Source organism: Chelmon rostratus, chromosome 13, assembly GCF_017976325.1.
Source record: "Chelmon rostratus isolate fCheRos1 chromosome 13, fCheRos1.pri, whole genome shotgun sequence".
Taxonomy (NCBI): Eukaryota; Metazoa; Chordata; class Actinopteri; order Chaetodontiformes; family Chaetodontidae; genus Chelmon; species Chelmon rostratus.
The window spans coordinates 12,815,513-12,830,841 of record NC_055670.1 but is presented as its reverse complement, the minus strand read 5'-3'; the positions used below and the strand labels follow the sequence as shown (position 1 = coordinate 12,830,841).

Genomic DNA, 15,329 nt, shown 5'->3' with positions numbered 1-15,329 from the left:
TCATTAAAGAACAAACAGGAAGAGGAAAAAGTCTCCGTTAGTCTCAAGTTTAGGGTCCGTCTCATTAGTTACAACAACGGCACTGTGTCCTCACCACCAGGACACAACAAAGACAACGGGGTGACATGTGACATGTCCTTTCATTACCTGGACTAGGGACAGTCAATAACCGGGCTAACTGGAACGACAGGACTTTATTAGCACCATCTGTTTCAGTTTTACTATACAGCCTCTCCTGTTGTTTTCTCTCATTGAAAGCTAGCTGAAGGCATGCATTAGGACCGACTGTGGGCAGTAGGGTACACATCTTACCATGGGAAAGTGTTTCTCAGGATCCCACACTGCACGAGGAGAGAGTGGACGACTGTGCACAAAATAAAAAGGGGCATGTGATCGTATATCTTCCTCATGGCTTTGAAAAGTGAACTCCAACTCCCCAGATAGTAGTTCCTAAAAACTTGGATGGAGCCAGTGGTTTTGCACTCAATAAAGTTTCAGTTGTGTTTATGGGAATTATGGTTTGGAGTAGCTGAAGTGGGCTGCAGTGACTGTTTTCATGGAGTGGCTTTCAGTGAATCATAATAGCCCCCCCCCCCCCCCCCCCCCCCCCCCACACCCGGTCTCAGTTTTTCCTCTGTCTCTAAATCTCGACGGGTACTCAGAAATGGCTGGGCGTTTGTCAAAATGATCACAGCAAAGGGAAATGCATGTTTAACTTATTACTGGGCTTCTTCAAAACCAAAAAACGCATCGAACAAAATACAAGTCAACTGATGAAGGAGCTGTTTGCCATATGATCTGTCTGGAGGAAAATAGGTACAAGCTCCGAAGACAGAAGGTCCACAGCTGAAGTGCTGCACCTCCTCTCATGGCTTCCTTCACTTTAATTGTCAAAGCTCCTCCTACAGGCCAACGAGAGCATCAGTCACAGCAGAGACACTTTCTTGCTGCTCTGCTCCTTCTTTAACTGTGGTTGCATTTCTTTTACTTTTAACGCCAAAGCTGCTCATGTTTTCACTGCGCTAGCCTCTACTAGAAGACGCTAATTTTTTCTTACTGTCAAAAAAATCCTATTAAAAGTGTCTCAGTATTTCCTGATCTCTCTCCCTGTCTGTGGCACTCAGATCTGAGCCCGCCTGTTCCTGCTGAACACATACATCTTTTAAAACAGGTGACATTACAACAGCAAACAGTACTCAAGCAGGGGTAAAGAATATAATTGTTGGGGACTATTTTCAGCTGCTGATTGATACATATATTGTCTGCTGGTGAGTGTTTACAGTGTCCATGTTCATTGTGATAAAGAAAAATGCCACCCACTGCAACAGTGTGGCTCGGTACCTTTTTTAATAGTTCTTGGACAACAGTGCAGCTCTATGGTGCACAGGGATGAGATATATCAGGCTCTATCTTTTCATGAGATTTGCTGACAATGAGAAAAATATAGAATATCTCCAACTGCATCTGTTGACTAATTAATGAATAAAGTAGATAGAGAATTGAGAGTCTGTGTCTTGCTTAAGGACACAAGGCCTTTGGACTTGTTGAACACGATTCTCCTGAAGTGGTCAGAAATGGCTGATTAGAATACAAGCATGGCGTTCGATGTTGCATGGGGGGTGATTAATTATGAAATTATCAATTTATGCCGCTGTGGCAGGGGGAAAAAAAGCAGATTAAAAAGGTCAACTGGAAGAGCAGCTGTGGGGTGTGACTATTTCAGCTGTGGTTTCCTGACATAAAGCAGAATGTAGTGTGACACACATTGGGAGCAAATAATGTTCGAAGAGATGAAGTAATAAATATGTTTGAATGGGCATAATAACAAGACTCAAGGAACTCCTATACAGACTAAAGAGAGAAGTACACATGCCCGTACTTATAAACACACACACATACACTTGCATACAGACGGCCAGACAAAGACACGCACACACACGCATATATGAATAAAAGCTCCAAGCAGTGGTACCCTGCAGTTCTTACACTCACCAGGAAAACACACATTGCAGAGGCACTCACAGACAGGTCACGCTTGCTAGTTTCCTTAAAGGTCAACTCATCTACTTAAGAGGGACCAATTTACTTTAATGCACATTGTCCAAAAGAAGGAGAAAAGAAAAAATGACAAGAAAGAAAAAAAAACACCACAGCATATCTGGAGTATTCTCAACTGTGTCTTTTAGCATTACAAAATGTGACTGCTCCTATTTCTCTGAGGAGGATTACATAAATATCTGATAGCAAACCTATTAAAAGAAATAAAGACTGATAAAGATGGCAAGGCCACAAGCCCATAAAATAAGCAATAACTTAACTGACAAGTGAAAACACGCTAACACTGGGCAGGCTGCAGCTCCCACATCATCAACAGTGCTCTAATGACCCTCTCTAACACACAAACTATGGTATGTGGCACAGAGAAAAAGTCTTCCAGGCAGCTCAGTGACGCCGGGGGAAGAGGAGAAACCCTCTTGATAGACTCTTGTAGATGCCATTCCCTATCACGCAATGCCTCTCAGTCATAAACACATGACAAATGCGGCCTTAATCATTTTTTACGAGCGGGGATGTGCAGGGGGCAGTGCATGGTTAGAGGGGAGAGGGGAGCGGCGAGCAGCAGGCGGCCCCCTCTGCACAGAGGAGAGGGCTGTGTGGTAAAGTCTCCTCTGGAACATCACTCGGCCAGCGATCCTTTGATCTCCACACCGCAATTACGCCAGCATCCAAATGAGCATGGAGTCGCCTCTGAAACAGACTTCAAACATTCACATGTACGCATTCTCATACACGTACACATACACTGTATAGGATTGGAGCCATGTGCTCCTCTCAACAGTAAATGATGTACTGTCTCCAGCAGAGAACCTGGGGATGAAAGGAGGCCCTGCTCCTCGTCTGATCCCTCCATTAATGATGGCTTGCTAAAGCTAATACTGTGTATTCTTTCTAAACAAGGGCAGCTTGGTATGTGGTTCCCATACTCCAAACAGGATGATCTTGGTTAACAACGGACTGTTTTTGGAGGCTCAAAAAGTCTGATAAAACTACTTGCTGCCGCAACAATCGATTGCGCTCTCGTAACTGTCTCTACAACGTGCAGCCGAGTGTCTGTAATAATGAACTCAATTAACTTGCATACATTGAAAAAATTTAATAATGTTTGGTTGAGCATGCTGCTAAAACTAGTAGCTTTAACCTAAAGCCAGAGTGGGAGCATGTGCTGCACTAGACAGCTAAAATATAGAACAGAGCTTGACAAAACACAGGGAAGTGAACCTGTGAAATGGCCTGAATGGGTGTCCTGAGAGACACAGATAAGACTGGCTTATTTGCCTCATTCTAGGATTCGCCTGCTTTCCCTCCACACATTAAAGCTGAGATTGCAATTTGTCTAGCTGTTTGCTTTGAATAGTCCTTAACCATATCATCATCTCAACTGTGCTGCTGGAAAAACACGGGGGCATGGCGACAGCCAAATGGCAGTCTGGCGTCTCTGCTGCAGACTAGCTGCCATTAGGGCTGAGAGCAGCATTTATTGTACAATTAGGGCCAGCTAGATCTACCTGTAATCATCTCCATACAGGTGTGAGCCCCTCTCTGGACAAGGGAAGTGACTCATCACTTGTCAAACATCAACACTTTGATGTCGGCATTGTTCATCGCGGAGCCCCTCAGGACACCTGAGCACTACTGTTTGCCTGTTTAAAACGCTCAAAGATTTATTGCATTTCACACAGTTAAAACACACACGCACGCACGCACACACACACACACACACACACACACACACACACACATACACACGCACACACACACACACGCCTTCTCTTCCTACTGATGACGGGCGTTCCACATGCCATGAATCATTTGATTTACGAGTTCTCTTCCTCCTCCCTCCGTCTGACAGACATACTTTCGTGTCAGGAACATTTTACAAAACAGTCATAGGTAAACAACTTCCCTTGTAATACAATGCTGCCAAGTAAAGCACTAAAACAAATTTTGTAAGAAGTGACACCACAAGCCTAGAGGGCAATTGGAAAAGTGCGATAACAATCCACAAGTTGGTGTCACTGACAAAACGGCTGTAGGGTGGAAAAGTAGCCCTTTCAGATATAATGGATGTCTAACACCATCCTTCTAGGTCTGCTCTCACTTTGGCCAGATTAATATAAAAAGTGTTTTTTGACATGGCAGCGCACCGTAGAGCTGGAAACACAGCGAAGAAGTATATTTAGTGCATTAAAGGTCCTCCTCAGTCAGTTCACATTATGAATGGCGTTGCACCTGCAAAGCAAAGAGCACAAATCCCTGTATGTTAGCATTAAAAAGCAAAACATAGGTGCATTTTTCCTGAGACCACTGTATGTCAGGAGAGCCTCAGCTGTCACTGAGATCTGTGGGAGTTTCATGGCTGTAAAGTGACGCTTGTAAAGCAACAACATGTGAGGGCGGACCAAACATTTGGAGCAAAACTATTTCAGATATTATAATATTTAAAGAGTGTTTTCTGTATGATTTATTGGCTCTTTCCACATGTTATGAATTACTTGTTTGGCTTTGATTGTACATATGTTTGTTTTTTTGGCATTTAAAGCCTCCGCTCTCTTTGATATCATATGGAAATGACACATTTCGGTGGAAAATGGGGACCATATGCCAGTATGTGTTTAATAAAGTGCAGAGTCTGGAGGCTGGTTGGGGTTTTGCAGAGCTGGATGTTGTGTTAGAGCTTACTTAGTGCCACCTCCAGGCAGATCCTCTCACAAAGATATGACCGTTTCTGTCAGCAGGAGACCACAGTCAGTAGATCAGCGAGGCTAACTCTCTCTCTCACACACACACAGACATACTTCCCACACTCCGGCATATGCAGGCACATGCATGCAGACTTTTCATTTCTGAAATGCAGATTTAATGAAAGTTAGTAAAAATCAATGCACCTCCGAACATAACTATAAGGAAAACTCTTTGGTGATGATTAATGAGTGCAATGAGACGGCGCCCGCCTTTCTTCAAAGCACTTACCATTTGTTCTTTCTCCTGATGTAGTCTTTCTCAGAGAGGTTAACGAGGTAAATCATCGGTTTGGATGTCAAAAACAAGTATTTGTTCAACACTTCGATCTGTGACAAAGATACACAAGTAGTGAGAATACAAACTTTCCAAAGTAGCCTTTGAGGACAGCACAGACAGAGATAAGTGGAGCCAAATCAAATTAGGGTCTGGTGTACAGGCACTGTGGGGCGCGACTATAAAGCCTCTAAATCAAAATCTGCACGGCCAGATGTCATTAGCTTGTACAAAAGTAATGTCAAAATACAACCAACAAAGGCTGTGCATAATATTAACTTGTGATTTGCACAAAAGAAGTGTTGCTCGAGAGAAAAAAAAAAAGAGAGCGAGGAGGAAACAGCAGTTGTACTTTTAGGTCAGATGAAAAGATTAGCAAGATAAATCCCATTAATAAATCTGATTGTAACATCAAAGGCTTACCTCCTTGTCGTTCCAATCGTGATAGTAGCGGACGTGTTTCTTTTCATCCACTACCCAGCTCTTGATTTTGCACATAACGTCCTGTTTGGGGTTAAAAGAGAATGAACAAGAAGCCATTAAAGGAGATGAAAAAGAATATAAACCCAGCAGGGTATGGGGTAATTATTTCCTAAATGCATGGCATCCTGATGCCAAAATGAACAATGGCTGTGCTCGCATTCAAGCAGGAGTGGCCTGGCTTTGACAGGGATGGCATGCACAAGACCCCCTTCCCTCCTTTAAATCATGACAAAATGCCTTCTGGGGTGTCTCGCTTAGAGCCGCAGTTCTGAACATCAATATTCCATCGGGACCGCTTAATGAAAAGGATAGATAGAGGAGATGAAATTGGAAAGAGCAGGGAACTAATTGGAAGTTGGTTAGTTAGGTGTAAATTATTGGTCCTTCCTCAGGCACTTTGCAGAATGTAGTCATACTGAATAAGCACTAGTGAGGTACAGAACTAATTATTCACTGTTTCTTCTGGAGAAAATATTGAGCATTTCCAGCTATGTATGCCACATTCATTACTGAGGTACTTGTGGGTTGAGACCACAGGCAAGACTGGGTCTTGACAGGATCTGGAAGCGGAAAAGGGTGGGAAAATGGGAGGGAGGTAGTTATAAAATTTGTAATAAAGAAATTGAGCCTATTATTGTTGATCCAGCCCCACAGAAATTAGCGGAACACATTCTTTTTGTTCCTGTCAACTTGACCTCCCCCTTCATATAAAAACTCCTCCACCCCCTGCAACACTCCCCCTACCTCCTTTTCCCTCCCCAAACCCTTGCAGCACTTCACAATCACACTCCCTTTTGAAAGAACTGAGGAAAAAATCCTGCCAGAGCCTCAATTACACAATGGCAGAAAAAGCTCCACACACTGACCCCCAGCCAGCTGCATTCACTCTCTGCACATCTCTCTCCACAGGAATTCTAAAGGCCTTTTAGTCAGGCAGCCAGAGTGCAGCCAGCGGGAGAGAGCGCAGGAAGAGCTGCATACACTCCGCCCGCGCCGTCCCAAGTCTTCACAGAGAGATTAATCATCTGTGAAATGGAAACAGCAAACGGCCAGTGACACAGGCTGAACCCGCTCCAGGTTTCCCTCATCAGCTCGCAGCCGCCGTGCAGCGCTCCTCTAACAGGCAGGTGTTAATAAAAGGCATATAGGTCCTACAAGGGTCAAACACATATGCCTGCCACCATGAAGCGCCGCCGGTGGGCCGACTTCTTATTATTGTTTTTTAAGGATAGGGATTTCGAGGATTCGTTCGGACAAAAGCAATGAAACATTGTTCTTGTAAACACAGCACCAGCGAAATGGACTTAAATCTTTACAACAACGCATACATATGAGCGCTGTGCTGCTGCATGCGTATACATTTAGCTTAAACTCCCAATAAAATATTAAGTGGCTTTTTCATTGTGACAGCGATTTTTAACCATAATATGCTCTTTCAGAAAGAATTCCAAATTTCTGATTTGGTCGTTTTTGCTCTTTCAAAATCCCATTTTCTCAAACAGCTTATCTTCAGCTGTGAGCTCATGCTGCATCAGCAAGCGCATGAAAACTCAATCAAAACTTCACAGGTTTTTTTTTCTCCATTAATTCTGCCCCCCTACCTATCAGATGAAACAGATTCCTCTCCCTAACTGATATCCTTTTTAGTTTACAATATTAATCATCCCCTTACGTGTGTTGTCTTGTCCCAGTGTCTTGTTTCAGCATGAAGTACATTTAAAAAGAAGCAAGATGCCCTCAAAAACACTTGATGCTTCATTTGTTTCACAAATAATTAATGTCATTCTTTTAGGAGTGCATGTGCAAAGTATTTGGAATAGGTATAGTACATATTAATATATACAGGAGTGGTCTCTCAGGGTATTATGGTATGGTACAGTGTTTCCATACCATATAGACTAATAACAATGCACAAAAAATAAATGATTTTCTCATCAGGCGTATTTGAGTTTTAGAGAATTGTGTGATTTTTGAAAAATAAAACTCCAGAATTTCACATAATTTTAATATATTTTTTCATATAGTAAATGACTAATTGTTTTACTTAAAAAATGCAAGAAAGTGTGTTAAAAAAATTGATTTTTTTGGACGCAGTTGACTGTAAACTACTGTGTCCACTAAACCAACTCTCTAAGTGTGAATGCCATCTTGACTCATATAAAGGTTTACTAATGTGATAACAATCTAAACAGTAAAATAAGTTGCCACTAAAATAACTCTTTAAATCCGCAACAAACAGGTTAAAAGCGGTTCTTGCTCATGAAATTTCAGGCCACAAAGACCTGTAGTGCTCATATGGAGCTCGGAGCACCAGTGGAAATTAGATCTTATTTCAAAGGTCTTCCAAATTACTCAGTAAAGAGGAAAATCTAAGGAAGTAATCACCACGTGAAGAGTTGCACAGAATTTCCCTTTTTATTTCACTGCATCCTGCGGCTCTACAAAAGAAAGTACAAGTACAATTGTTTCTTTTAAACTGTCTATTTTTAGATGCAGTCTTGATGCACATGTTCTGCATATAGATGCTGACATAAACATGTGTATATGTGTCTGTGCACAGCTGAGCGTGTCAAACGCCAGACTCAGCCTGTGAGACAATCACACAATCCCTCCCATCTAAAAGCTCGGTGCAGCCTTTGATAAGCACCATTCTTTGCCATCTAAAGAGGTCTTCTATAGATTTCACTTGCCGACGTGTGCACAACCTTTGACAAGTAATGTATCATTTTTATTCATTGCCTAAAATTGTTAGCAATTATGTGCGTAAGCGGCCACCTGCCTAGCCTGAATGGCTCCTGTCTGTGGGGCTACAGGGGTGTGGGGAAGTGCTGTTGGCTCTAAAAGGGAGGGGGGGGGGGGGCGGGGGGGGATTTAGTCTGAGGGGAACCGACTAAACACCGGGCCTCTGCAGCAGGTGAAAAAGCCCCTCTCGTTAGCGTAATGAGTGGTCAGAGCCTCGGTGTGTCGGGCCCTGAAATTGGGCATGCTGCTCCAAGGGAAAGGCCAGATCCCCTCGCCCATCCTAGCCTGCTCCGATGATGGAGGTGCATCATGAGACATTTACAGCCAAATCATTGCTAATGTTTGTGACTCAGCCTCATTACCTTAACAATATGACCATCTGAATGCACATGCATCCACGTACGCTGTGATCCGACACCCAGGAAAGGTTTTTTTTTCTGATCTTACCCTGCATTTTGCCCTGCACCTCGCTGCATATAACCGAGGAATCCTCTGTCAAAGAACATTCTAAACATTTACGGTATTCATAGCAAGGTATGGACGTATGTGTCACCCACTGTATGGCCTTATACAATTTCCTGAGCTGCTGTAGGTGTATAAGCATGAGCAAGAGCTGTGCCATGATTTGAGTATTACTTTAGATGAAAAGAGCTGTGTGGAAACACTTTCATTAGCCCAGTGCTGTGACCCAGGGTCAGCAGCTGAATAAGTAACTCTCTATTAATGATTTCTACAGCAGAAAACCCCTGACCCCTGATCACTTTCAATCTCAGAAAGGGAAAAAAAAAATAGGGCAGGGGGAGGGGTGAGACCTATTGGAGGGAGATTAAAAAAAACATACTTTTTTTCTCCCTGGCCATGTGTGTGGGAGGGTTATTATTTGTGCCTTGCTGTGAGGGGGAGCAAAGGGCCTGCTGGGACATTGACTCACGTATTCTGGTTTGAGTTTCTTGTCACCGCCTCTAATGGCCGTCTTCTCCAGCTTGTCAATAATAGGGCCGATCATCTCCTCATCCTTCAGCCTCAGCTCCTCGTGGATGATCTCCATATCCCTCACTGGGTCCACCGTCCCCTCAACATGGATGATATCCTCATCCTCAAAAGCACCTGCAGCGATACAACACAAACACACAGAGAGAGCACATCAGTATAATATCTTTTCCTTTTTTTTTTCTCTAACAACAACACTCCTTTACATGAACACACATAGTACAAGCAGCAGAATCAATGACATTGACTTTTTCAGATCGAATGTGAAGCAGTGATTAGATTTATCCCAGAAAAAATCATTAGCCTTTTGCAGAGAATATGGGAAAAATAAATATCTGATGAAAAAGCACAGTGGGAGTCACAGGAAAGTCATAACAAATATAATAAAATACTAAGGAATATGTTTAATATTTCTTTCCAGCATGCAAATGTCAGAACTGTGAGAAACCAGCTTACTGTGTCAAAGTAAGTTCCACCAAAATTGGCTTTAAGTGCAACAAAACAGGCTTGTCTGTCATTCAGGGTGAAGGTGGGAGTGTGTGGTCATGCATTTTGTGTCCCTCCGTCTTAAAACTATCAACCATTAAGTTAGGAAATATGAGAACTGAACAACATTGAGTATGATTTAAGAGAAAAATGTCAACATTCATAGACGACAGTCTTGTCCTAATCATTTGTGTCTTAGCCGTGGCTGTGCTGGTGATTAGGTAATGAGGCTCTGAAGCAGACCATTTAGCCAGCAGCTGCTCTAGGGACTCCTTCAGATTCTCCAGCAGAACTCAGGGGTGTGTGTGTGTGTGTGTGTGTGTGTGTGTGTGGGGGGGGGGGGGGGGGGGGGGGGGTGTACATCTGTCACATCTGGCAACTGCAGTGGACTGTAATACGTTCTTTAATTTACAACCCATACACAGTTTGTTTTCTAATATCACTCCTTCTGCAAATAAAAGGGGCAGAGCACCTCGGCAGTGGAGGAAATATTCAGTTCTGTCACTTCAGTAAAAGTAGCGATACTGCAATATAAAAATACTTCATTACAAGTAAAAGCCCTGCATTGAAAATGTCATTAAAGAAAAAGTTTGTACATATTATTAACAAAATGTGTTTTAAGTATCAAAAGCAAAAGCACTCAGAATTCACATGAACGGCCCCTGTGCCTGCTAAAACTATTAAATTATTATTTGACTACTATTGTTATATTATTGTATTATTATTATTGATGTATGTAAGCATTTCGCTGCTGTAGCTTCTAACTATCTTATATACTCAGATAAATAAATGTAACAATGAGCCATATTATTTGAGCTTATATGTTTTGTATGCAAATCCTCATTCTGTAGAGAACATGTCAGATAAATATAGTAAAGTAGAATAAAAAGCCCCTCTGAGGTATAGTGGAGTAGAGGTATGAAGTAGTATGGAACGTAAATACAAGTAAAATAAGTAAAATACAAGTGCCTCTAATTTGTACTAAAGTGCAGTTCAAAACGCAGTTTTGTTCCACCACTGGAGCGCCGCCATGCTAGATTTATAGAAGTATTGTAAAGTTGGAATACGCCTGCACATGCTTTCATAAATCAGTCAATAACAGTGACTCATGAAGTGTCACACTGGAGCATCATGGGAATGCCGTCTCATTCAACAGGGAAGTGGATGTCAGGTGACTGATGACTTGGCTTTAAGTACGGCTGTGTTGAGGGACACTATGTTTGGAATGTGCATGGCGGAGTGACTTAATGTTATTGACAATCCATATTCACGTCTACACACCTGAAAAGTGAAGGTCTGTTGACAGGTGAGGCCCTGAGAGATAATAACGTCACAAGGTGATCCGCACGACTCATCGCGAAGCTGTCACGACCATCTCTCAACAAGTTCTGACAGCGATACGCGTAGGAAATACTGATGACTCAAGGCTGTGCGCAGTTGTCACAGCACACCTGAGATTCAGGCAAATCCTGCAGTTACTGCATCAGGTCGCTGGAAAGACTGAAAAGTTTGTATAGTGGATTACCCCCCTGCCATTCCACCAATCAGATAAATGTCCTGGATGTCTACAGATGAAACCAGATCATTCTTTAACTAGGAACAGAGGTCTTGGGACCATCTGTGGGTGCTTTTAGCTGCGTGGTTCACGGGATGGAAATGTCACTTTGTCGGCCAGTCTGCCACTTTGGTTCAGACTGAAATATTTCAACAACTGTCGGATGGACTGCCATGAAATTTTGTGGTCGCCAGAGGATTAATTGCAGTGATTCTGGTGATGCCTTGACTTTCCTCTAGCGCCCCCATGAGGTTGACATTTGTGGTTTCGAGTGAAATGTCTCAACTATTGGATGGCTTGCCAGATGATTTTGTAGACATTCACATTCCCCATAGCAGGAACTTCAAAAACTAGCGTGCTAACAAAGCTAAGATGGCAAACATGCTAAACAGCCGCATGTTTGCATTGTTGCTGTGAGCATGATGATGTTAGCATTCAGCTCAAAGCAACATAAGCTATCCTTCAGTACAACCTGGCAGAGCGGCGTATTGTAGCTGTAGACTCTTGTTCATTGATAAGTGCCTCCCGCGCTGTGCTTTTAAACTGTAAGAGACACTGCAGCTTACACTGTAAACTGAACCAATATGAAACCCCAAACAATGATCTTCCACATAGCACATTTCCTATCTTCTTCTTCTACTGGGTTAAGGAGGGATAAGTACCTGATTTTCCATGACACTAAACTACAGGGTTTTTACAATGTAGCACCACTCATCAGTCACATCTAAACATCCAAGCTCAACAACAAAATGACAGCCGCCCAAAAATCCTACACCGGCGGCTTTATTACTCATGCAAGCCAACAGAAGCTGTAGACTTTTGTGCAAGCTGTCATCCTGTGCGTTGTCCTCATGGTGAAATGAACTTATCCAATTACTCTTTGCCTAATCAGGCTGTTTTGGTTCCTCTCCTCTTGCAGAGGTACTCCACAGTATAAACAGTTCACTTACGCCACACAGAAAGGGGCTAATCAGTGGAATTATTGTTTTGCTGCGCCAATTTACCAGCTCCCTGTTCAGCACTGATTGGAATGAAAATTTGCTATTGTCTCTGCATGAACTCTGAAAATATAATGCAATGTAATCATTTTGTTAGCTGCAAGAATATACATACATTACAAACAATTATGATGTACAGTTGTGATACACTGAGTTTCAAATGGAAAATGCATACAAGTCTGTTGTTCAATTTAACACATATTAATTCAGAGTGAAGAGGTTTAAAACAGATTCAGATGGTTAGAAAACCCCTCATGATTGGTATAAATCACTGTTACTGAAAGCATGAGGAAAAACTACATCAACCCGTTTATTAATAAATGCTCAAAACAGCCAAAGCAAGCACAATCGTTCCATAACACATTTCTTACTTTCTTAAATAAGCGACTTCATTTCTAACTATTGTTTTACAGCCCTTATAAAAAGCTGATGAATCAAAATTTCAAAGAGGCTTTCAAAGAGCAGGAGCAGCTGATCACTCACTATTTAGTCATCAGCTGACACTCTCCTCTGACTGCTGCATATTCCAAAGTAATTTGCTTTAATTAATTTTGCCTAATTTAACATTCACATCTACTTTACCGCCGTCCCATTCAAGGCTCAGAGCTGGAGAACAAATGCACGAGGTGAGGGAGAGGAGAGAAATCTGAGGGGGCAATCTCCACAATTAGTCCTTTAACAACTGGGTCTGGGTAGGGCTCTGCAAAGACGGCTCTTATGAGGCCGCGGCGCCACACAAAGCCACACGCAAGACAGTAAAAACACACACAGAAAAAAAGCAGAAGGTTGGAGAGGCCGAGTTACAGGAGTCAGGTCTGTCCCACAATTTACATTTTACTGCCTCATGTCAAATGGTGTGTGTTTTGAAGACACTATTAACAGGTGCTCCTTTATTAACAGAACAAAAGGATTAGTCTGCAGAGGGTGTGTGGTGTTCAATGGCCTGATTAGGGATCAGGCTAAACTCTGTCAAATTATGGACTTACAGCAGCATTGTAGGCCAGTGTAGTCTGAGAAGATATAACTCCATGAACTGACATTTACAAGAGAGGAAAAAACAAAACAAAACAAAAACATTTTTTTGACTTTGTTCATGTTTTTTTTTTACATGAACCTCACCATGAAAATTTCACTGCAATACATTTAAGAACAGAGACTTCCGTATAAACAAATAAAAGTTTCGGTTTGCACAAGTAAACATACCTAAAAACACCAAAAGAAGCTCAAGCTTATATCATTACTTTTCTGTCGGGTACACAGACAAGGCAGTCATCTGAGTCAAGTCAAGATCAATACTGATTGAGCTGCTTCCTCTGATGTTGCTACCTGGGAGGATATGTGGTCAACATAATTCAGTTAAATTACAGTATTCATTGACTTTTAACTTCCTGTGCATGTTTTCACATGCAAGACGGGTAAGAGCACATCTAAAGAACTTGCATTCCTCGCGCTGCTTTTAAAATGTTGCAAACTCAGTGCCGCAATTCTCCTGGTATTCAGAGCAGTAAAAGCTATTTTATGAGTCTGTCAGGAAAAGCACATTATGGATGTCTTCCCAGCATAAAAAAAACACTGGCAATGCACACAAGGGTATTTATGTTCATTCAGGAAATATCGTCTTGACATTCATTTTAGGATACATGAAATTGACAGCAATTTGTAGTGCGCTGCTTCTGTAACAGAGTTTGTGGCATATTCAGTCTTGTTTCTTATGTCAATTATGGCAAATACATTGGCTGCTAAGAAGCAGTTTGACACCAGAAAATGGTGGGTTTGAGCCCTTCAGGGATACACTCATGTTTTCTACATGATCCCATCTTTCAAAATAGATCACAGCGAAATCACAGAGCTCGATAGTATGAATATCAGCACCTCATAGGGTGTCGCCAATCCCTATGTAATCTACTGTCAACTGCAGTGTCTCATAAAAAAAAGGTATTAAAGGTGCATCTGTCCTTCATGTTTGATATCGCTGCCTGAAAAATAAAAAACCTGCGCGCAGGCCATTCAGACGAGTGCGATCTGTGCGCAGCTGAAAGGTGAATGTGCTGGGGAGGATCCGGTTTCCATGAACTCTGACAGAAAACAACAGTGTTAATTCCCTTATCATTAGCTTAACCTCTGTCATTCAATTTATTTTGTTAAACCACGGAGCATGAGAGTGCCTTGATTGAAAGGAACCGACATATGCACACCACTGTTGTCCCACATCATTCAGAGAACAAACCTTTTTAGATCCTTAACTACTATAGTGCTGCTGATTGCACAGGCACCGGCAATTTTCTAACCAACCGCCACCTGAACAATGATGTGTTCAGCTTTCAGGCCCTCCAGCCTTTCAAAGGTGAATCATTTCACAGTTTGGAGCGAGATCTCCATAGCAACTCCTCTTTGAAGGGTTTAGAATCACCATCCAATAATTCTATGATCATCGGGCCTTGCCATTCCCAGTGGTTCTTTTCACAGCGGACAGGCAAGGGGGGCATGAGGAGGAAGCAGGAAGATTCTACAGTCTATTTCAGGCAATTCATCTTGCAGCCCCATTAGAATTCAAAATATTGCGACCTTCAATCACCGAGCATGTTATCTGGAGCTGTGGCGATCTCCAGTCAAGATGGGTAGACATTTTGCTCTAATCATCCACGATGAGTGGAGGCTGACAAAAACTCTTCATTCTCGTCGAAGCAAAATGCTCATTTAAATGCTGTGACAGCTCCTCGACACAGCCCGGAAACGCACAAAAGGAGGATGATCCTCACGGCTAAATGATCTAGATTTGGAATAGCAGTATTGGTTAGAACAACAACTAACATAAACAAAGAACCACGTACGGCACGGGGCACCTTATTATTCAGACTGACGCGTAATGTAACATTACTATTTTTACTCGAGCGTAACGAGACACAAACGTCAGGCAGGTGCTAGGACCCAGGCGAGGCTGTCGTACGACGCAGTGGGCTTTTATTCAGGGAGGGTGTGGGAAGTGGGTCGCTTGTTCC

At 42.4% G+C, this 15,329-nt stretch overlaps 1 protein-coding gene across 3 annotated transcripts in view; it reads right to left on the bottom strand.

Annotated features, from left to right (window-relative positions):
* LOC121615956 (obg-like ATPase 1) overlaps window positions 1-15,329 on the bottom strand; it is a 40,585-nt gene that overhangs the window by 12,628 nt on the left and 12,628 nt on the right. For all 3 annotated transcript variants that reach the window (XM_041950501.1, XM_041950502.1, XM_041950503.1), the window contains 3 exons: window positions 9,233-9,408; window positions 5,500-5,580; window positions 5,032-5,129 (listed from right to left, as the gene is read on the bottom strand). In XM_041950501.1, coding sequence (XP_041806435.1) covers window positions 5,032-5,129; window positions 5,500-5,580; window positions 9,233-9,408 — 355 coding nt within the window. The remainder of the gene's footprint in view (window positions 1-5,031; window positions 5,130-5,499; window positions 5,581-9,232; window positions 9,409-15,329) is intronic.